The following is a 23,072-nucleotide window of genomic DNA, read 5'->3' as shown; positions in this document are numbered from 1 at the left end:
TTCTGATGATAATAAATTATTTTTTCTATTTAGTGAATTTCCACCATTTCACAAAAGAAAAGCTCTGAGGCAACTTACAAAAAGAAGTAGAAAATGAGGACCAACGATTAATTTTCTCACACACGTATACATCATTCTTTCTCTATAGAAAGATATTAAAATGTCAGCTTCTAAAATTTTAATGTTTGGCCTTGACCAGGCTTCATGAAGAAAAAAAAAGATATTAAAAGAAAAACATTTCTCAAACTACTGGAAACCTGATGCATTTTTATGTGTTTTGTTGTTATTGTTCTTAATTGTGGCTTGCAAAGATCACTTAAGTACTTCCAAGCTTCCAGATATTTGTTTCCAAAAGAATGGAATTGACATTCTCACTTTCCATTTGTTTTTTTTAAATTTTGTTAGAACATGAAGCAATGGAAAAGTTTGCTTATTAATTTTATTGTGAAATTTTGCTATGAAGGGCATTTTGATCAGTGGAATAACAAGGGGAAGGGGCTGGCCCGGAATCATAGCCTTTGAGACCTGAAGAGAGATCAGAACACTCCAATTAATCCTTTGGTTTTATTTTACCAATGAGAAAACTAAACCCAGAGAAGCTGTGTTTCTTCCCCTCCCCCAGCTTGCAGTGGGTCAGCGGCAGAACAAGAGCTCAACCTCGGACCTCTTGCATACCATATAATCCTTACGGTGGCATGCATCTTCTGCCAGCATCACTGAAATCCCAACACCCAGGTCCTCTCTCCCGTCCCCTGTGCTACTTCTGTATCTCATTGTTTTTGTGTGGTTGTGGGAGGGACAAAAATTTAGGTGTGAAGCATTCCCACTTCTCATTGGCTCACAGATACAGTGTGCACGCATGTGGCCATGGCGTGGATCTGTCCGAGGATGACCAATCCCCAGCCCATCAGGCCTTTTTTGGGTTTAGAACCTGGGTTGGAACACTGTATATCACCTAAGCCTAGACTCAGTGTCTACCTGCTGGAGATGAGGGGGCTTTGAAATAAAATAATATTTTAATGAAAATTTTTATTGGAAAGTTTTTGGTGATCAGAAACTCTAGTACATTTGAAGAATGGTCAACTCCATGGTAGGAACCATGTTCTTGCTTGAAATCAGTTTTTTATCTTTACACCACGATCTATGACATTTTCATTTATAGGGAGTATTAATGGAAATGCTGGCCATATTATGTGGATGTCAAAAGGCAATTTTGAGAAGAAAAATCATTACTGAGTTAGGTCGCTTCTATAGAACACACCCTTAATATACTTGGGGTCTCAGATCTGTTTGAAAGTTGTGCGATCCCTCCCTAGCACAAGACATATATGCATATTGGCATAAATGTTTATAACTAGTTTTAGGGTGTTCCCAGATTCTCTTCTTGTCTTCATGCATCCAGTCATGGAGCATTAAATGCACATAGCTTTTGTGCACAAAGAGATCATTCAATTGTGAGTATAGAGATAAATCTCTCAACTCCTAAATGAACTGACTTTAAATATGGGAGAGGCTTCCCATTTGTGCTCAGCTAACGATTTTGAGGATCCATGGTATGTGCCTAACATTCTTTGCTGTGATGACCCTCATACCTTGGAGGTCACAGCTGCAGGAGGCATTGACTCTCCCTCCATCAAAATGTCACAGCAGCTTTTCTGAGCAGCAGGAATAGGCTAGGTTGTGAGATAATATGGGAGAAGAAAGGTTGGAGGAAGGAGAGAAGAAATTATTAAGGGGAATAAAGATTGATGATGGTGCAGGTTAGATACCAGCCGGGAAGGAATGTGCATTGAACCCCTGGGGCTTGGCCAAGTCATTAAGGCCTGGAGTCTCTGGCTCAACCAATTTCACATTCCCTGTCTCCTGTGAAGGTCCCTGACACAGTGGGCTGTATTTTCTGCAACTATGCAGGACCTCTGGGTTTCCTCAAGCCTCCCTGCTTCCAAGACTGTCTTCTCGTGGTAACCTCTGCCTATAAACTCTGCCTTGAGTAGAAAAGACAACCTGTATTGATAGGAGTGTTCCACAATTAGGATTATGGAACGTGAAATAGCTTCATTTTTTTTGCACCTTAGCTTGATACTTGTGAGACTTATTCCCATGTCTACAATGGGTAATTTCATTGCATATCTAAAATTAGACATTACATACCTTGTATTTTATACCTTCATTTTTCAGGTTTATTGTTTTTAACTGTAGCTTTCTTGTGTTGTGAACCATGGTTTATTACCTGATTATTCACGCATGTCCCTATTTGTGCTTCTACAGCAATATGTAGAAACAGTTGTGGAGATGGATTTTGTTCCCGTCCTAACATGTGTACTTGTTCCAGTGGCCAAATATCACCGACCTGTGGATCAAAATCAAGTATGTTTCTTATGTAACCTTATTTACTGCATTATCATTAAGCTTCTGAGTAAATTTTAAATGTCCTTTCCAATGAGGCTATTAATCCATTTTTTTCCTTACTAGGTCTGTATTAATCTTTGGAGTAAAAGTCTTAGGTGGCTTAGTTGTTGCCACCACCAACTAAGGGATAATGGGGTAATAATGATTTTCATTAAGAAAAATGATTTCTTTCTGGTCCAGAAGCTATGCATCTGTGCAGTGAAAGAGCCTGGAATCAGTGGAGCAGTAATTCTTTGTGAATAAGAGCTATAACTTACTGGGTTTTTACAGTGTGCCAGGTACTGCTTTAAGTGTTTGACTACATCATTTATTTAATTCTCACATGAACACTATGAGATACTATTGTTACCCCATTGTACAGAGAAGGAGATTAAAGAACACGTAAGTAACTTGTCCAAGGTCGCGTAGATATGAATGTCAGTGTATTCTGAAGCCTAAACCTATAGACTCAAACCCTAGGCTCTATTCATTGCCTTGCGTAACTCCTGTGGCTCACATCCTGTTCTGTGAAGGATAAAATGATTGAGGAGAAAACAAATATTTATTCTGACCCGATGCTTCGCATATATTAACTTATTTTGCTTTACACATATTAGCTCCCAACAACTCTGTAACATCACTTTCACAGTGGACTAAGGTTGTGTTATTTGTAACCCAATTAGAAAGTGTTGGGTCTTTAAGCCCAAGATTAATCTTTTAGGCTAGTATTTAAGATAACATTATAACAAGGAGGAGGCTGATATTGTTTATTTAACTGCTTACTAATTAAATAAGTCTTTAGGTCTGCCATAAACTAGTGTGAAGTTATTACACTTTTAACATTTCTCTCCACAAATTTCTCCTAAACAAAGGTAATAGAAAATCCCTTTGACTCAGGAATGTAAGATTCAAAATTCATAGAAAGAATGGCATTGTCTTCTGATGAAACTTCTGATTAAAACTCTAGTTTCACTTTCTTTGAAAATAATCTGTCATTTTCACAACCTTTTAAAACTTATTACTCAAAATTTATCAAGACTTCTTAGCAAATCTCTACTGCTGTCCTAAACTTCCCTTGTCTGGTTGCCTGGAAGAAACCCTTGTCTGTATCTTCAATATTCTATTTTCTTCTTTTTCTCATATATGTCCTCAGCAAAAAAAACCCAGTCCTAAAGAAATTTTACCTAATTTTTCCATCTGGGCAGCTGAACATTGCCTGGCCTACTCTTAGTTTATGGTATGTAATTTAGTAGGGAATCCATGAATTATTCATTTAGCCTTGACTAATACTCTCACCCTTTCTATCATGAACTTTTCTGTTCTTTCCAGCCCTCATCCTGCTCCACTTCCCTAAGCATTAATAACTGTTAATCACCCTAACCAGTGTCGTCTTGAAGTGCTTTCTGTTCCCTTCACTTGTGCCATATCAGCGGCCTACAGTCCTCCTTTTCTTGGTTATTATTTTTTAGCCTCCTTTCTGTATCTTCTTCATTGACCTTTTTATTTGATCTTTGGTATTCCCAAGAGGTCTGTCCTCTGTGGATGAACTCTTTTACATATATGCCGTCAACGTCTACAAAGATGTTGCTGACTCATAATAATTGTCTCCAGAGTACATCCTTCCACTGAGCCTCGTATGCACATTCCACTACCTGTTCAACAACTCCACCTGAATGCATCTGAAACTTGGTCACATGAAGCTCTTGATTCATTGCTGACCACAATCTAGGTCTTCCACAGTTTCTTTGCCCTAGCAAATGGCACTGCCACCCACCTAGTACCTGAGCGGCTGCTTCTCTTCTTCTCAAATCAGCTCTTTTTAAGAAGATCTGCTGGTTCTATTGGAAAGTATATCTCAAAACCATTTCTTTCCATCACCACTGCTACCCTGTGGTTCAAGCCACCCTCACCTCTCACCTGGACTATTGCAGTAACCTCTTGATGGGTTCCCCAGCTTCTAATCTTGCCCTCATTAAATTCATTCTCTACAAAGCAGCTAGAGTAATCTTCTAAAAATATATATCATATCATTTTACTGTCTTATTTATATCCTTCCAGTGACTCCGGGTTGAGCTTGGGATAATGCAAACCCTTCTGTGTCAGAGGAGACCTTGCATTATCTAGCTGGCTTCTGTCTGCTTCTCTTAAGATGTTGTCTTCCCAGTTGGCCTCTTTATAATTATGTGAATCTTTTAGTTCTTCAGAGGAAACCCTTTACCATCATGAGGTCTTTGGTTTGGTGGGTCTTCTCCGCATGAGGTTCCTCCTTGGTACTTCTCATGCATGGCTCATTCCAGTCTTTAGAACTCAGTTTAATGTTGCATCAGAGGGGCCTCGACTGCTCCTGTGTCTCATTTCCTTCTTGGCTCCAATCTATTCTCCTTCACAACACAGTTTCCTTCAGAGAATGTGTCACTCTATAATGACACGGTGGTGTTTGTTTACTTGTGTTTTGTCTGTCTCCTTATGGAAATGTAAACTCCATGAGAGTGGTACCAAGCCCATCCTGACAGCAGGGCACTGAGCTCATGTGGCAGGCACTCAGCCCCTGCATGCTGAACAGATACACTGTCTTCTATATCTTGGAACTGCGCTGCTAAGTACCTTATATTTATTTCCTTTAACACTGAAAGTGTAATATATCTTAAACACGTGCTTAATAGCATATGTTGTAATAGATATTCTTATGTGTGCCCTTATAACAAATAAATACAGATATGCTTAGGTCTGAACATTTTCATTGAATTGGATATTTGGTCCAGTTTTATAACTCACAGCTACTGTGATTCTGACTATTGATAGTTTTGTATTTTCTGTTGTCCTTTGCAGTTCAGCAGTGCAGTGTTCGATGCATGAATGGTGGGACCTGTGCCGATGACCACTGCCAGTGCCAGAAGGGATATATGGGAACTTACTGTGGACAACGTAAGGAACATTAGAATAGACTTGATTGATTACAAATAACTAGACTTAGTGGTATTTCATACTAAGTCATAATTTAAGGTTTGTGAAGCCTATGATCCTTTAAAAAAGTAATGTTATGTAGTGAGTCATACCTTACCACTGAATTTCTAATTTTTATCTATAGGAGTTTTTTTGTAACTTTAAAAAATTTTTTGTGTTTTATAGTATTGATGTTGCTGAATACCACTAGTGCTTTATCAAATTTGACACATATCACCAGTAAATATTTATTTGTTTTTCTTTTATCTATCTCTATATAATAGGTATAGCTTTCTGACAAATAGGGGAGTTTGCTTTGCTTTTCTCTGTCTCTGTCTCTCTCTATATGATTTTTTAGGATATCCCAAAATTAACCCTTGGAGAGTCAATCTGATAAATTGTCCTTTGCTCAAATATATTTAATGATTTAATACCATAGTACGGAATTATGAAATGATTTTTTAGAAATTAGATGTTATTGTGAAAGAGGGAACTTTAATCCAGCAAAGCTCTTATCTGCAATCACTGGAGAATATCCTGTACTAATCAAGAAATAACATTTTGGCCCTGGCCAGTTTGGTTTAGCAGTTGGAGCATCGGCCAGGGGACCGAAGGGTTGCAAGTTTGATTCCCAGTCAAGGGCACATACCTGAGTTGCAGGTTTGATCTCTGGCCCCAGTCGGGGTCATGCTGGAGGTAGCCAGTCAATCTCTCTCTCTCTCACATCAGTGTTCCTCTCTCTCTTTCCCTCCCTCTCTTCCATTCTATCTAAAAGTCAATGGAAAAATATCCTCAGGTGAGGGTTAACAACAACAACAACAACAAAAAATGACAAAAAAAGAGAGAAAGAAATAACATTTGGCAAAGATTTAAGGATTGTAGCTTCTGGATTGTGACACATCACTGGGGAATACTTTTAGGTTAGTGTTTCCCAAATTGTGGAACTCTTTCGGGAACCCGTATTTTTAAGTATGCATGAGTAAAAGGATATGACATTAAAGACAGCTGAATCATAAATTGTAAGAAAGTCCCCTTTTCACTTCATTTGCATTTCCAGACGCAGAGTCCAGTTTTGCTGCTGCTAATCCTTAAGGCCTCCCTAAGAATTGTTCATCCACGTTCTTTAACATAAAAAGACCAAGTGTTAGGTGTGCAAGAATATCTAGCTTCTTTTGAATTAAACTTATTTTATGTTCGTTGTAGTTAATTTTCTTACCTGTAGTCAAATGTATATAATAACAAAATGATCCCCGGTCACCATTTCTCAGCGCACAGTTCGGCGGCATTAGCACATCCACACTGCTGTGCAGCCGTCGCCACCATCCGCTCCAGAACTTATTCATGTTGCAGAACTGAAACTGTACCCCTATGGAACACTAACTCCTCGTTTCTCTCTCACCCCAGCTCCCGGCAACCATCATGCTACTTTCAGTCTCTGTGAATTTGACCACTCTGGGGTCCTCATATAAACTGTAATCATACAGGGCTTGTTTTATTGTGACTGGCTTACTTAGCAACATTTTGTTCCTAGTCCATCCATATTATAGCATGTATCAGAAGTTCCTTCCCTTGAAGGCTGAATACTATTGCATTTTATGTGTGTACCGTATTTTGTTGATGTATTTGTCCATGGATGGACACGTGGGGTGCTTCCACCTGTGAATAATGCCGCCGTGGACATGTGTGCACACACATTCACTGGAGACTCTGCTTCCAGTTCTACTGGGAGTGTACCCAGAAGTGGAATTGCTGGGCCATGTGGTAGCTATGATTTTATTTTTTGAGGAGCTATAATAACTTTTCCACAGTGGCTGCACCATTTTACATTCCCACCAGCAGTGCACAAGGGTTCCAATTTCTCCACATCCTCGCCAACACTTGTTATTCTGTGTGTGTTTTTGATGGTAGGCGTCCTAATAGATATGAAGCGGTATCTCCTTGTGGTTGTTAAAGTTATGTTTAAGATGGTCTTCTAGTTAGGGTAATGATAGCTTTCTGTTTATAAGTGCCATAAAATTGCCTTTTAAAATAATTGAAAATAAGTAGTGAATCCATTTAAAGAAAAATACTCTGTTAAGGTCAGGATTAGGCCAACATTTTCTATGAAAGCTAGATAGTAAATATTGTAGGCTTCACGGTCTCGAGACCAACTACTGAACTCTCTGCCATCGTATCGCAAAAGTGACTACAGGCAACATGTAAATGAAGGAGCTTGGCTGTGTTTGAGCAAAACTCTGTTTATGAACACAGACATTTGAATTTCATCTAATTGCCACTGTTGCAAAAATATCCTTCTTTTGATTTTTCAACCACTATAAAAGTGAAATCCCCTCATAGCTTGTGGGCAGTGTAAAAACAGGCCATGGGTGGTTCTCGAGTATGGCAAAAACTGTTAGGGTAATCTGAGATTGACTGAAGTTAGGGAAATGGAGTGTTAAAGTATTTAAGAGGATACAGTGTATGGAGGCCAGTTTTCTTGAAAAAAAAAAAGTAGGAGTTGCCAGTGCAGTAATTTTTTTAAGGCTAGGATTGGCCAGGCCAGAGCTGGACAACAGAGGAACAGAAATTCTAAGTTTCGGTTTTCATGGATGATTTCTTTTCTATATTTTTTTCATACATTCAAGTTTTTCCAAATTTTATACAGTGGACTCCAGTTTATAATCATAAAAAAGGAAAAAGTCTATTATGGACATGACATTTATAAGCAGGCAGATTTGTACTTTTCTTTATACCTACAAAAGCATTAGGAGATCCGATGATGTCTTTCACAGAGTCCAACAGCCAGAGAAGGGATGCAGTTATCTTTCTTGAAACTCAACATTTTGCTCTTTAGGGAGAAAAAAATCATAACTTCTTTAACATTAAAGGGAAGAGAAACTTGCCTCAAGTCATGTTTCAGAGTATTTGCTCTATCTTGAAACTAGCCGCGTTCAGCCTGAAGTCAGCCACTGTACCTAACTGGGGTGCATGTGTGTGTGTGTATTTTCCTGGAGGTTCTGCAGAAAGAGCTCTGGTAGGTGTGTGCCTTCTCTGCTCTTTGCACAGAAATGGGAAGCGAGGAGATGACAAGGGTTGGTTTCCCTTCCTGGAAGAGGTGTTTTTTATGTTCTTCTGCCCCTGTGTCAAACCATATTGATGCTACCCCACTTCCCAGTCAGGGGAAAGGGAAAAGCACCGGGTAGAAGAACAGCCTGTACCTGGCGATCTGTTCTCTAGGTATATTATGGGACGAAACCATCCTTGCTCAGCATTTATCTCAGGGGTAATAAAACATATGGTACAAGCAGAATATTAAACAACACAACTCATTGGTCAGCACATAAAAGGTGAAGGTGAGATCACTATCAGCTCAAGAAGTGGTTTAAAGAGGATACTTTGTAAGTTGTTTTGTACAGGCAGTGTTACTATACCGAGAGGAAAGAAGCAGATGTAACCATTTTCAGCTGGCGAATCCAGAAAAATTCTGGAAATAATGTCTGCAAAAATGAGAATTAGAAAAACATTTAAACTGCTTATCTGCTTTCCTAAAACTATAGAAAGCTTTCTTCAGAAAGCACTCTTTCATTTCATTCAGTCATGTGTGTTGGGTAGTTGCTGTGTACCCCATACCGTGCGGGGTGCAGGGAGTACCTCAGTGAGCAAACGATGACACCCTGCTCTCACGGAGCTTGTGTTCTGGCGAGGAAGGCATTTAACAAGTAGACGGAAAGAAGAACACCTAAAACAAAGTAGGTAATGAGAAGTTCTAGAAGAATAAGGGGGAGAGAATCTGGGTCAGGATAAGCAGTTCTCTGCTATTTTACCTTGGTGATCTCTTGAGAAGATGACTTTGAACAGACACCTGAGTCTCTGCTTTTAGATCTATGGCAAAAGGGTTCTGGGCAGAGGGGAAAGCAAATCCAAAGGACCTGTGGTGGGAACAGATTTCATGTATTTTTGAAACATAAGAAGACCCATGGGGCTGGATGCTTGTGGCTGGAGGAAAGGAGACAGCGGTAGGAGGTGAGTTCGGAGATGGGGTATAGAGAGCCTCATAGACTAAGGGAAGAAATTTGGCCCACACCCTCAATATCAGTGGAAGTCATTAGGGCATGTTGAGTAATTCTGGCTGCTGTGTTGAAATTGGATTATGGAAAGGGCAAGAGAAAATGAGAGGGCCAGTGAGGAGGCTACTTCATGGTGCTGGTGAATGACGCTATAGTAATTGAGGATGGGACAGGTTCTCCGATTCAGCTTGGATTTTGGATGTAGAATCTATGGAAGAAAGTGGGTGCTGATGGTGGACTGGGTGTGACAAGTAAGAAAAAAAGAAAAAGCAAAGATCCAGGGTGACAACTAGAGGATTCTGGTGTCATTCTAGGCTGATGTCATTTTCTGATACAGGAACAACTAAATGGGCAGTGGGTTGGACTGGGTGGTCCGGTGGAGCCAAGAACCCAGGATATCAAGAGTTCTGTTTTGGATTTAATAGTTTAAGAAGTCCATTAGATCCCTAGCTGGAAAGATCTATGAACTCAGATCTTAGAGAGGTCAGAGACAGAGATAGGAATTGGGGAGCATATAGATTGGATTTTTATATAGATACTCTTTTAATGATAGCTCTATATGAAAATTGCTAAGAAATTGGTGTAGAGAAGTTATTTGAAGACAGAGCCCTGATTCAGCCCACATTTTGAGATGGAGAAGAGGAGGAGGAGCCAGCTGAGAAGAGCAAGGAAGAGTAGACATTGAAATGGGGGAGATGTGGTGTCCAGGAAGACAAAGAAAGAGGGTAGAGCCAGTAGTAAAGATTCACACTGTCATATGTCAAAACAGTGGGCTTTTGTTTCTTTCATCTTTTTTAACTTTTTAACCTGGTTTAGTGTGCTATTTTTATCTAATATGTTTGTGTGAAAGTACAACCATAATATGTCTAAGTGTCTGTACCTAAGTTGGTGGTACAGGACTCTGTCTAATAAAAACATATACTTATCATATTACTTTGTACAAAGTAGGTGCTCAGTAAACATTTACTAAATAAAAATATTCAAGCTTCCACAGTACATGGTCAGTGTTCTGTTTCACAGGCCGACCAGCGTGAAACAGAGTATGCTTTTCCCTTCTTCCCAGATCATGGTAGGCAGTTCAGAAACCAGCTTCATGTTTCCATCTATAGTATGTCTTTTTCTCTCCTGCTTTTTGCTCTGTCACATGCCAGGTGCAAGTATTTTTTCATCTTGGGTGGTCAGCATTCTTTCCATGGTGGAAATGTAGGCATATTCAAGTTTCCAACTCCAGCTGAATGTAAATTTCTGTCTCTGTTATGTTTTGTTACAAAAACATAAAATAACTTTTATTATAACTTCCTCAAAGGAAAAATGCCTCTTTGTTGTTGTTGTTCCAATTTTATATATATTATTCATCTTCCCTTTTTTTTGCTGCTGCTCCTCAGTGTAAACGCTGGATGTTGTGGAGCAAGTCGTTTTTCTTACGAGTACGCTGCAGTGTAAAAGAGAAAGGGAATGAAGCCTGTAGAACACCTTGAATGCACAGCCACCGTGCCTTTGTTTCGTACACCGTTTCTATGGAACCCTCATCCTTCTGTGGGCAGGGACTGGAAGGCTGTGATTAGGATAATCTGGGGACAGCAGAACTCCTGCTCTGTTCTCTGAATCACCCTGCTTCTCAAAACGGTGGGGAAGAGGCTGTGAGATGTTGATGTATTGCAGGATTTTTTTCTAAGTGTCTGTGGTACATCAAATACTGCAGAGGATGATGGGAATACAAAGGCTAACACACTGGTCCCTGCTCGGGAAGAACGCAGCCTCGTGCGAGAGCTAGGAATATAAGCAAATGGCTGTGTGAGTGGGGCTCACCGTCTATTCTTCACAGCACCCCTTTTACCTTTTTAAAAAAATCATGGAGATCCCTGAAAAATTTTTTGTTTAAATGGGTTATATCGACTGATATTTATCATATTAAAAATCAAAATTGAGATTAAAATTTGTTTAATTCATTTAAAATAACATTTTTAAAACCATGTTGTATGTTAACATACATTTTTCTAATGAACAACAATTATGTTTTTCAAACCCCAAAATATTGAATGAGAAGAGAGGCATCGTTAGTCTCAACTGAACTAGGCTTAATCTGTCCTGGATGAGCTCTTTCCAGGAGAAGCTCAAGGCTTATCCGGCCCTGGTATCCTACCTGGCCTTGGGAAGCTTGTTTTGGAAAACTCTGAGAAAAGCCCTTCCTCCACCTACCCAGAGATAGATCCTGAGTGTCCGTCACGAGTGCTTTGTCCCATTCATGTCTTAAAGGCTAGCGTATGTCTAATGAAAGACCATATCTGGGAAAGTGACTTTTTATTATTTATTTTGTTGAATCCTCACCCGAGGACACTTTTTCCATTTATCTTCAAATAGAGTGGGAGGGGAAGGGGAGAGAGAGAAACATTGATGTGATAGAGTCACCATCAACTGGTTGCCTCCCGCATAACCTTGACCAGGGCCAGGGACCGAACCGCAACCGAGGTATATACCTTTGACCGGAATCAAACCTGTGACTCTTGGGTCCACAGGCCGACGCTCTACCTCTGAACCAAACCGGCCAGGGCTAGGAAAGTGACTTAAAAAAAAAAAATTTATTTGTGAGCGAAAGAACATTGATTTGTTGTTCCACTTATTTATGCATTAATTCATTAATTTGTATATGTCCCCTGACTGGGGATCAAACCCACAACCTTGGCGTATCAGAATGACACTAGCAACTGAGCTACCTGGCCAAGGTGGGAAAATGACATTCATTTACATTTCTTTCAGCTTGATAGTATTTAAAGAAAGTTTCTCACATTATAATTAATGACATTAAGATGAGTGCTACATTTTTGCATTCACCACACTGTTGCCCATGTCCATGAGTTCTCTCTCTCTTTTTTCTTTTTTGCTCAATCCCTCTACCCCTCCGACAGCCCCCCTCCCCAGAGCTGTCTCTGCCTGATCTCTATGAGTCTGTCTCTATTTTGCTTGGTAGTTCAGTTCATTAAATTACACATTTGAGTGAGATCATATGGAACTTGTCTTTTTCCGACTGGCTTATTTCACTTAGCATAATGTTCTAAGTCTTCAAATCTTGGTAATTGTTACGGTGGAACTACTATTGAGAGTTCTCTTTCAGGTTTTTGCTTTCTTCCAGCCTTCCTGTCCACCCCTATCTTTCCTGTGACCTTTATTCCTTTTCTTTTATCCTCTATATTTATTTATCTATTTATTGCATAACCCATATTTCAAGGCAGTGATTGTTCATTAGTGCTCCTTGGGACAAATGAAGATGCAGAAAGGTGTAGTTTTTAAGGAGATGTACTTTGCAGGCACACACAGAATCCTGCCTTTGAGCAAAGCCTGACACAGACAAGAATTGTAAGACCATTGGCACAGTGGTGCCTAAAATAAAGGTACCTTTTGTTTCCAAGTATGTTTTGGTCTTGCTACTGCCAGTAGAACAGAAGCTGCTCTGAGCATTCTGGTTGATGACAGGTGATCCGGTTCAATATTCCTGGTAAGGAAATAGCATTGTTGCGTCTTTAAATATCAGTTTATTTATTGAGCTTCCCATTTTCTATAATTACCTCCCTTGAAGTGCACCCAACTGTGCTTTGCCTCCTCGCTTCTCTTTAAAGTCTTCAACCCTGTTTTGGGGCTCAAGTCATAGAGTATAATCCTCTTCATCTGTGAGGACAGTGTTTCTGTTCAACAAGGTGGGCGAACTGAGAGAGAAGCTCTTAGCCTCAGTATTTTCTCTTGGTGGAGACGTGACTCTTGAATTCAGCTATCATCAGTATGGTTCACAGGAGTACTTATTATTATTATTTTTCCAATCCTCACCCGAGGACCTTTTTCTATTTATCTTCAGATAGAGTGGGAGGGAAGGAGGGAGGAAGAGAGAGATAGAGACACATCGACTGGTTGCCTCCCGCACAACCCTGACCAGGGCCAGGGATGAACTGCAGCCAAGGTATGTGTCCTTGACTGGAATTGAACCTGCGACTCATTGGTCTGTAGGCCGACACTCTAACCACTGAGCAAAACTGGCCAGGGCAGGAGTACTTATTTTTTAAGTGATCTTTTTGGAGACTTCTTGTCAAGGTCTTGGCTGCTAAGCGAAATTACCCTGGGAAGGGTGGTGTGGTGAGGAGAGAGCAAGCTGCTCAGGTTTGGTTCTGGCTCCTGGGATCTCTCTGGGCCATCAGACCCCCGAATCCTGGTCTCTCCATCCCCAACATGAAGGAGTGAAAGAGTGTGTCTAGTTGTGTATGTCATCACTTAAAAATTTTGGACTGTGGGTTGCTTTTCTATGAAAGAACGTACTGTACTGACACAGTGAGGTTTCCTCTTTCTTTCCTCTATAACCTGCACATACTCTCTCCACATTACTTATTTCTCTTGGCCTTTTATTGCTGAATTGATGATCTTCCCCCCATTTTCCATGTTAGTTTTGTCCTTTCCTAATTTAACAACCCCTTCCCCTGCTCCTTTTTTGCCTTATTCTCTGATTTTTACCTCTTCACTTGATTGCCAGATCCTCTTTATTTTTCCATATCATACTTCCCCTTCCTTTCTTTCTCCCTCTTTCTGCTTAGGGCCTTCTTTTTCCTATATTTTCCCATATTTCACTCACATCCTTACTTATAGGATATAGATTATAGGGATAATAGAACTGAAAAAGAGGGTTAAGTAGTTATTTTCTGAGTATATGAGCATTAGAGCCAGCCCATCCTTGGGATTATGATTTAAAAACATAACAACTTTTACCAGATATTTGCTTAACAATATGACTTATATGAATTGTGTAGGCTTTTGTCTTGCTATACACTTAAATATATTTGTTCAGTGCATGCTGTGAACTGTAGCTTGTACTTTGGAGATAAGGCCCATCACTGGCTGCGTCTCCACACTGCTGTATTGTACCTGGGGGCTTGCTGTGTAATGAGTTTCTTGCTGTGTTTGTGTGCAGCCGTCTGTGAAAATGGATGTCAGAATGGTGGACGTTGTATTGGACCCAACCGCTGTGCTTGCGTTTATGGATTCACTGGTCCACAGTGTGAAAGAGGTAAGAAAAGAGAAATGAGAACTTCCCGTGGAGAAGTCTATTTTATTATAAAAATGTATGATTTTTTTTGTTATCCGTGAGAATTCTGCAAATGAGGTAATGTTTTTTTCCCTTTCTAGTTTTGTCTATAACTTGAATGTAAGATTTTAAAATATAGCTCATAGTAGTAGAAGTATCTCAGCTTTTTTTTCACCAGAGTGGCCTTGGCTCAAGAGGTCCAATCTGGGGCTATGTGTACGAATGAGTGACTGGTAGCATATTCTAATAATGTATTTAATTAAAATTGGGAGTCATTGTTGGGAATTTTGCCTCTATTTAAAAAACAAAACAAAAACAACAACAACAACAATGTCAGGATGTTCTTGGCTACAAAACCAACAAAAAATGGTATAAATTTTCCCAACCAATAAAGAAATACAGTCTTTTAAATTGCATCATAAAAAACCCAGAGCTAGTGAGCGTCATTCAGGTAGGATGTGATCAAGGCTCTCATTCTGTTACTCTGCTTCCTTTGGCCCTGTCCTCCTTTGGGTGTCAGTTTTCCCCAGCCTGAAGTTCTATGTGGTTGTACAATGAATGCCAGCAGTAACCAAGGCAACATGCTCCCTTGTTGACATTCAGAGAGAGAAAATTTCTCCTCTAATCATGCATGGGCCAGTAATAATTCCATATGCTGAGTGATTTAAGGTTTAGTTATTGAACCAGTCCATGGCAAGGTGGAAGGTATTAATGCTATGTTTGATGTAGACTTATCCTTGGAGTAGGAGATAATGTAAGCTTCCCCAAAGTCACCTGGAGGGGAGAGTTTGGTATCTGAACCCAGTAGATGTTCTCTCAGGCAGGAGAAAATGGGTAGGGGAATGGATGCTGGGTAGGAATCCAGCATTGTCCATTTTATCCTTGTAAATGGTCAGTCAAGCCAATATGAAACCAATTTATCGTAATTTGTATTAGCAGTTAAACTCATGACCTACTGTAGACTACTGAAAATCCCTGTGTTGATGTACTAAGTGAACTGTTAATAATATTCTGGTAGCAATTGAGTGCCAACAGTATATCAGAGAAGTTGAACTTCATAGTGATAAATAACTATTTAGCACTGAGCCATGAGAGTAAAAAAAAAAAAAAAAGTAAAATTAAACTGAAAGCAATATTATATAATTCATAATTGCATACATCCTCAATTTATATTTCCAGGGCTTGTCATAGCATCTAAAATTGTATATAGCACTTTCTTTGTTGCAAAGCTTTAGAGTATATGAAGCTATGAAATATTACAGATAAGTAGTGGTGACGGTTTATATAAAGCATTGAATTGCAAAGAAACTTTATATTTTAAAAATTAAACTCATTACTCTGGCAAAAACGTCATATTGGTAGTCAGGTTAGGTCTTGAGAAGAAACTGAGAAGTTAGAATTATATGATGAAGTTAGAAAAGTAAGATGTATGCAGCCTTTATATATCTCAAGGTATTTATATTACTGCTAAGGTAACTGAGATTTCTTGAGACCAAAGTACATTCCACAAATGACAGAGTTTATAGTTACACTTTGGATAAATTTAAACGTCTTTACCAGATGCTTTTATTTGGGGGAAAAAAATTAATTATGAAATGTTAGCATCAAAAGATAAGAATGGGATAACACAAATTTCCTAGAGGACATTAAGTTTATTTTAACACCATAGAATGGAAAATAGTTAAATTTAAAATTTCAAACATAATTATACTCGGTGGAGACGATGTTCGTTTTTCTGGAAGTCCTGTAAGCTTTGCAGCTCTGTCATTTCGAAGCAGATTTCAAGTTCAACTGGCAAAGGAATTGGGTAGTTTCAACTCGGAGGCCTCCAGGCATTACATCATTGTTCTTCAACAGTTATTCATTCACTGGATCTGTTAGTTCTTACTAAATTTATGGGAACCCAATAAAGACCTACATATATTTTAAATGTACAGTAGCATGTTTTCAGAAGAAATGACAAAATTAATTAGTTAACAAATTGGCCTGGGCTTCTTTCTTAAAAATATTTTGAGTTACTACTCTTCAGATGAAAGTTCTCAAACTTCCATTTCTTCCAAAAAAGGAGTTAGTAATTTCCACTCTTAGATTGCGACCATGAACTTTAACACTTTTAAAAGATGTTTTCAGTTGAATTTTTAAAATGTGTAATAACTAGACCTACTAAAAATGGAGTCAGAACTTTTCTCCAGAAACATTGTCTGCATAGATACAAAAGGAAACAGCTTATTTATGTGGAGGTCAGTGACTAGGATCACATGCCCTATTAACCTTTCAAGTTCGTGTTGTGTTTCTCAGTTACAGAGTTTCAAAATATATGTTCTTTGTTCTCTTTAAAAAAAGACTTTTGCAAAGTTAGGGATAGTTTTCCTCCTTAATGTAGAACACATATAATTCTCCTTTAAATTGGTCTCTGGTGGTCAGTTGTCTGATAAAACATGGCTGCTTTTCCAGCTATCTGGGCTCTGGCAGACAGGTTTCCGGCCTGGAGACGGAGACTAATGGTAACGAATGGCTGGCATGATTATGGTATTTAACTTGAATCTTGGTGCTGGGTAGGCTGAACCTCTTTGGAGTTCTCTTCTCAGTCTTGCTGATATGTACAATGACCTTTTATACTTAGTATTAAAAAGAGAGAGAGTTCTTGTGGCCACATGCTGATTATAAAATGCAGACAGATCAGCTGTATCCAAGGCATATGAAGGGCTTCAGTTCTTTTTGCTCCTTTTTCCAAAGAGATGGCATTTAATAAACGACAAAGATCGCACTTCATATATATCAGAGAATACGTAGGAATTGAATCAACATCATATACCAAGACTTTTTTTTTTCCCCTTAAGACTTAAAATGTACCTTATTATTATCAGTAGAAACTTGGACGGGGTGGGCAGGCAAGAAATGAATTTACCTAAAAGATTTCTGGACAAAATACAGTGATTACTTGATCATAAATGTGGCCTCCCCAAAGTTCCCGTTTCAGTTTCTTTGACTTAAGTGATTGTTGAAATCTTATTTTTATTGAACATTCTTTGAAACTTACATAAGGATCAGCTCTTAGAAATATATTCTATACCCTTTTAAATTATGTAATAATTATTACTACAAATTGTTTATATCACTTAAACATGACTTCCTTAAAAAAAAGTGTGTAAATTAGGTTAAATTTCAAATACCCTGATGCTTAGTGAAATTTTTTTTTACATATATATTTTTCAGTAAATGGTACCTTAAAAAGGAGGATTGAAGATTTACTTTTTAATCTATTGATATTTTTAAGAAATATTCTTTTGAGCCGTGGCTGGTTTGGCTCAGCAGTAGAGTATTGGCCCACGAACCAATGAGTCGCAGGTTCAATTCTGGCCAAGGGCACGTACCTCAGTTGTGATTCATCCCTGGCCCTGGTTGGGTTGTACAGAGATAACCAGTCGATGTATCCCTCTCACATCGATGTTTCTGTCTCTCTCCCTCCTTTTCTTTCTCTCCCTCCCTCTCTCTCTCCCACTCTATTTGAAGACAAATAGAAAAATATCCTAGGGTGAGGATTAATATATATATATATATATATATATATATATATATATATATATATTATTTTGAAAAATATGAATCTACATTAAAAAAAGTGAGATCGAGTTGCAAATATTTAAGTTTATAAAATCTAAACTCTCAAACCTTTATGTAAAATGAATGGCAAGATTTTACTTCAGGGTTACGTTCATAAAATCATCCAGTTATAGAACCTGATGCATGAATTCGGTCACCAAAAGAATGGCAGAAGGAATCACTCGACCTCTGCGTGAATACCTCCTGTCACAGGGATCTCACTCACTCACCCCATCACAAGACAGTGTTTCATTGTCAGTCTTGATTGTTCAAACGCTATCATGCATCTGCCTAAACTGCAAATTTAACAGCATTTATTGTCTAAGTCAGTGGGAACGTGATGATAGTGATGCCTCTAAAAGAAGTCAACCCCAACTCTAGGAATCAACCACAATCCACCACTCAGATTTGCATTATGGGAACTTGAAGTCTAACTATATAAGCTCTTCAATTATTCTATATACTTTTGTTTCTCTACCCACATTTAAAGAAATAAAGGAACTGTGAAAACTATAAAACCTACTCAGCCCTTATGCAGATTCTCCACGAACAAGATTCAGGCAAATCAGGGGTTTCCTGAATTCTGGGAATTATGTACACCAGATCCAAGTTTGTTCAGAAATAATTGATATACTTATTAATCAACATTAATTCCATGGTCTTGCAATTTATTATCAAGTATGCAGGGTGGATTTGTTTAGCCTATGAACATTCAAGTAACATAGGAAATTAATATTATTTAATTACCAGGAATATAGGGAGCATGGTGAGAGAGCATGCTGGTATTATGCAGACTTCTGTACACAGTAGATTTTATATTTTCAAGAATGTATAAGCAGTACTTTTTGGAAGAGATTCCTTTCATTGTAATATTCTTACCTAAAGTAACACATGATTCTTATAAGATAATTAAAAATAAGACAAGATAAAATAAGAAAATGCAATTATGTATAATTTCTCCATTCAGAAAGAATTACTTTTAACATTTTGGAGCATAGACTTTGAGTAATTTTTTCTACTGCACATATAATGTTTACAAAGAATGGGATCTTCCTATTCATATGGGCATCTACTGTAGCATGAAATATACTTGTATCCTGCTTCTCCTTTTGTGTTATGAAATATATTATATTATATTATATTATATTATATTATATTAGGTTGTAAAAGCTGCACTGAGAGCTAGACCTTTATATTCCGTACAACTATATGACATTTGTAAGCTTATTTGTTTGACCTTACAGTCGAGGAAACTGCCCAGATCACACTTATGACAGCATTGGGAGCATACAGACAGGAGTAGGGTGTCGGACAATCTGACTGAAGACCTTGAACTCAATTACTGTGATAGAACTGCCTGCCACAATTCTACTTCCTACTAGTTGACATTTAGGTTCATTTTCAGGTTTTCTTTTCCTTTTGTTTGTTTATATTTTAGCAATCCTGTGATAAATGTTTATGTGAATAAATCTATATCCTTGATTTTATTCTTAGGATATGTACTAGAAATTTAACTGCTGAGTTGTTGAGTTTGTGGAAATTTAAAGGTTTTGTTATGTTCATTTCCCTCTAAAAAACTCCTTATTAATTATTCCTTTGGTATTGTGTTTAGAAAGTCTTTTCCCATCTACAAATCTTATAAAAATCTGTAATTTTCTTCCTAGTCCTTCTGGGATTTGAGATTTTACTTCTTTCTAACTTTTTAACAATAATTTAAAATATACAGGAGAGTAACATATATTTATTTATAAATATTTATCAAATATCAGTTGAGTTCTTATTGAATATTAGGCTCAGTACTTGAAACTCAAGTTACAAAGACAAATAATATATACTCCCTGTTAATGAAAAGCAGCTAAACATGTACTTAAACACTAAAATGTAGTATGACACAGAAAATACTATACTAGGAATAGGAAAAAATTTGTGTGAGAGCTCAGAAATGCTCCCTGATTAAGACAAAATGAGGAAAGTCTTCCTGAAGTTAATCTCAATGGAAAAACAAAACAAAACACCAAACCTCATTCTAATGGGAAAAACAGTTTTGGACTAATTCCTATACTAATATTTTAAGATATACCATGATTGAATCTTAATATTATTTAATTACCAGTCACCAGTCACTGAGCTGATAGGTGTTTTATAGAAATAAGATGTCACCCTCCCTTTTTGCACTTCGAAGATTTAGTGAAAAAGAAATGACAAGGAATAGAGAGAATGCCACCACCCGCAGCTGTCAAACTCACAGGCGCCCGCATGCACACACACACAATTCCGTGTTCGTGAGGCTGTTCAGAACATTTTATAACCTTGCACTCTCTAAGCTAAACTTAGCCTTAAATGGGCACCAGAGAAATACCAGAAGATCTGTGAGAACTTAACTTTTGGCGTTAGCTCAGATGACATCCTTATCTTGAATGCCATTAAGAACACAAGGGAAGGAAAAGGAGAGAAAGAAAGCAGACGACAGTGGGAGCTGGATGGAAGGGACGGGAAGAAGGGAGTGAAGGATGATGGAAGAGGGAGCTTCAGTGCTAGGACTAGGAGCAGAGACACTTTGTGTAAAGGAAGGGTCTAAGTTTGGGAGGAAACCGATTTGTTCATTGAGCTGATCTGGGAGAGGTGAGGGTTTTTATTTCTCATTCTTCGATTTGAGCCTCTGCTGTTTAGATCTGTGCAGTGAGACTGAGTGTGTTTGCAGCCTGTTGAACCCTGATGCTTTATTTATAGAACTCCTTTGAATTAAAGCAGTATTTTCATTTATTCCAGCTCTAAGTGATTTTATTTATATATTTGGTTGTTTTGGTGTATCTACCTAAAGGCAGGGAAACCTACAATACAAAATAAAAAATATTCAAATATTTTATAGTTCTGTAACTCCATACATATTTTCCTGTTTTTCAATATCATCATCAGGTCGGAAGATATTAAAGGTATGGAAACTGGGCAGAGCTACTACACATACACACAAATTATTATTATTTTATTTTAATCCTCACCTGAGGATATTTTTCCATTGATTTTTAGATAGAGTCAGGGTGGAGGGATAGAGATAGAGAGAGAGAGAGAGAAAGAGAAACATTGATGTGAGAGAGACACATCGATTGGTTGCCTCCCTCATGACCCTGACTGACCAGGGCCAGGATCAAACCTGAAACCCAGGTACGTGCCTTTGACCTGGAATCAAACCTGCAACTCTTCAGTCCATGGGCCGATACTTTAACTGCTGAGCCAACCTGGCTAGGGCCATACACATAAATGAAATATAATAAATGTTGTATAGGATTTAGCCAAAAGTAATTAATAATAAAATGTGCATGTATGTGGGGATGGGATTTATGTAATGTAAAATGTATTTCAAAAATCCCGAACATCATGAATTCCTAATAACATCTGTCTCCAAGGGTTTCAGATAAAGGGTTTTGGACCTACAGTTACCTCGTAGATATGTTGGAAAGGTGAAAAGCAATAATGTGTTAAGCTTCAGACACATAATAGGCAAAGTGCCTGGCACATCCACTCAGTGATAATTTTTGTGTTTTAGGAACATAAGGTGTAATCAGAATTAAAACTTAATATTAAGGCCTATTTGACCTTAAAAATGCGATTGCCTTCTCTGCTCCTGCTTCTGCATATATAAACGTGTCCACTATGTCAATCTTGAATTATTTTTGTGAGCCTTAAATGATATCATATAATACCTGGCATTCAACAAGTGATAATCACTGAGGCTAGTCTCTTAACTGGACTCTCAGTTATCAAAAAGATAGATGTGGCGGCTGGCTGTTAAAAACGGAATATTCAAAAATGGAATTTTGAGTGGGGAATACAAGGATTTTTTTCAAGTATTTAAGACATACAAATAAAATTTGATGCTGTTTTTATTGAGTGGAAGTGCTCAGAATAAATAGCGTATTTTAAGAGAGGTTCACATTCCTGGTATGAGAATTACATGAGAGATAAAGTGTCTAGCCAGTGTCTGGCACAGAGTAATTGCTCATTAAATGAGGAGCTGTAATTATGAAAAATAAAGTCAAGATATGATGTGCTGTCTTAGAGTTGTCTTTCACAGATGAAGAAGATTGTTTCAGGATCACTGGGACTGTGCCAGGTCAGGGTGCACACGAGCGAACACTATCAGTTTCATTGTTTAAATTTTGTTATAGTACAGATCAATTGAAAAATATTGTACGTCATTATCACTGTCTTACATGTTATGCAGTTGAATTTTTCGATCCTACTTACCTTATTTGGACATGTTTCTACTGTAAATACCATGGTACTGTCAGGCGTTTCTCTCTGTTTAACTGGTTTCTTTAGTCTCAGTCTCTGCCTGTGCACAATGTCTTGTTCTGAGAACTTCGTAGTGTAACTAATACGTGGGTAGAGTTTATTCCTCCCAAGGTACTTGTAATCAGAAGACTTGCTAAATTCTGACAGAAGTAGATAGGACGGGTCTTCGAACAGTCCAGAGTGACAGCACCCCACCCCCACCTTACCTTACTTTTCAGGAAAAAAAATTAGGCATACTTTCCTTTTATCATGCCTCCCAGGTGTTCCATTCCTTCATTGTGTTGTGACTGTCTATTTACTTGACTGTGAGCCAGTGAAGAGCAGAGACTTTTATCTCACTTTGTGTTCCCTCTACGCCACACAATTCAATATATCAAAGAATACCGTATATGTGACTACAGAAACATAGGGGTTTCACGTCGAAGAACTAGGGTGAAAAAAGTGCAGACATAATCAAGGTCCTTATTCACTGGTGTGGCTGCAAGACAGTTAATGAAAGGGAAGAGTAGAAGATGAGGCTGGAAAAAATAGACTAGGACCTTAATATATAAGTCTGGAAGGCCCACGTCAGGAGACTGCCCTCTCTTCAGTAGGACTGGGAAGAGGGATTGTGAAGGACTTCTGTACGTGCTGTGGCCAACAGAAGGGCAGTGGGGTGGAGAGGCTGCAGGCAGAGGCCATTCGTGTCAGCTAGATCATTGCAGTGGGTCTGTTGACATTTGTATAATGTTTTCCCA

At 38.3% G+C, this 23,072-nt stretch overlaps 1 protein-coding gene across 1 annotated transcript in view; it reads left to right on the top strand.

Moving 5' to 3' along the window:
• The window catches only part of FBN2 (fibrillin 2), a 262,104-nt gene that overhangs the window by 4,346 nt on the left and 234,686 nt on the right, over window positions 1–23,072 (top strand). Inside the window, exons 3-5 of the mRNA XM_036279132.1 lie at window positions 2,269–2,367; window positions 5,218–5,313; window positions 14,326–14,421. Of these exons, the coding sequence (XP_036135025.1) occupies window positions 2,269–2,367; window positions 5,218–5,313; window positions 14,326–14,421 (291 nt within the window). The remainder of the gene's footprint in view (window positions 1–2,268; window positions 2,368–5,217; window positions 5,314–14,325; window positions 14,422–23,072) is intronic.

This window comes from Molossus molossus, unplaced genomic scaffold (genome assembly GCF_014108415.1).
Source record: "Molossus molossus isolate mMolMol1 unplaced genomic scaffold, mMolMol1.p scaffold_m16_p_3, whole genome shotgun sequence".
Classification (NCBI taxonomy): domain Eukaryota; kingdom Metazoa; phylum Chordata; class Mammalia; order Chiroptera; family Molossidae; genus Molossus; species Molossus molossus.
The sequence above is the reverse complement of the archived record's forward strand: the minus strand, read 5'-3'. Positions and strand labels throughout refer to the sequence as shown.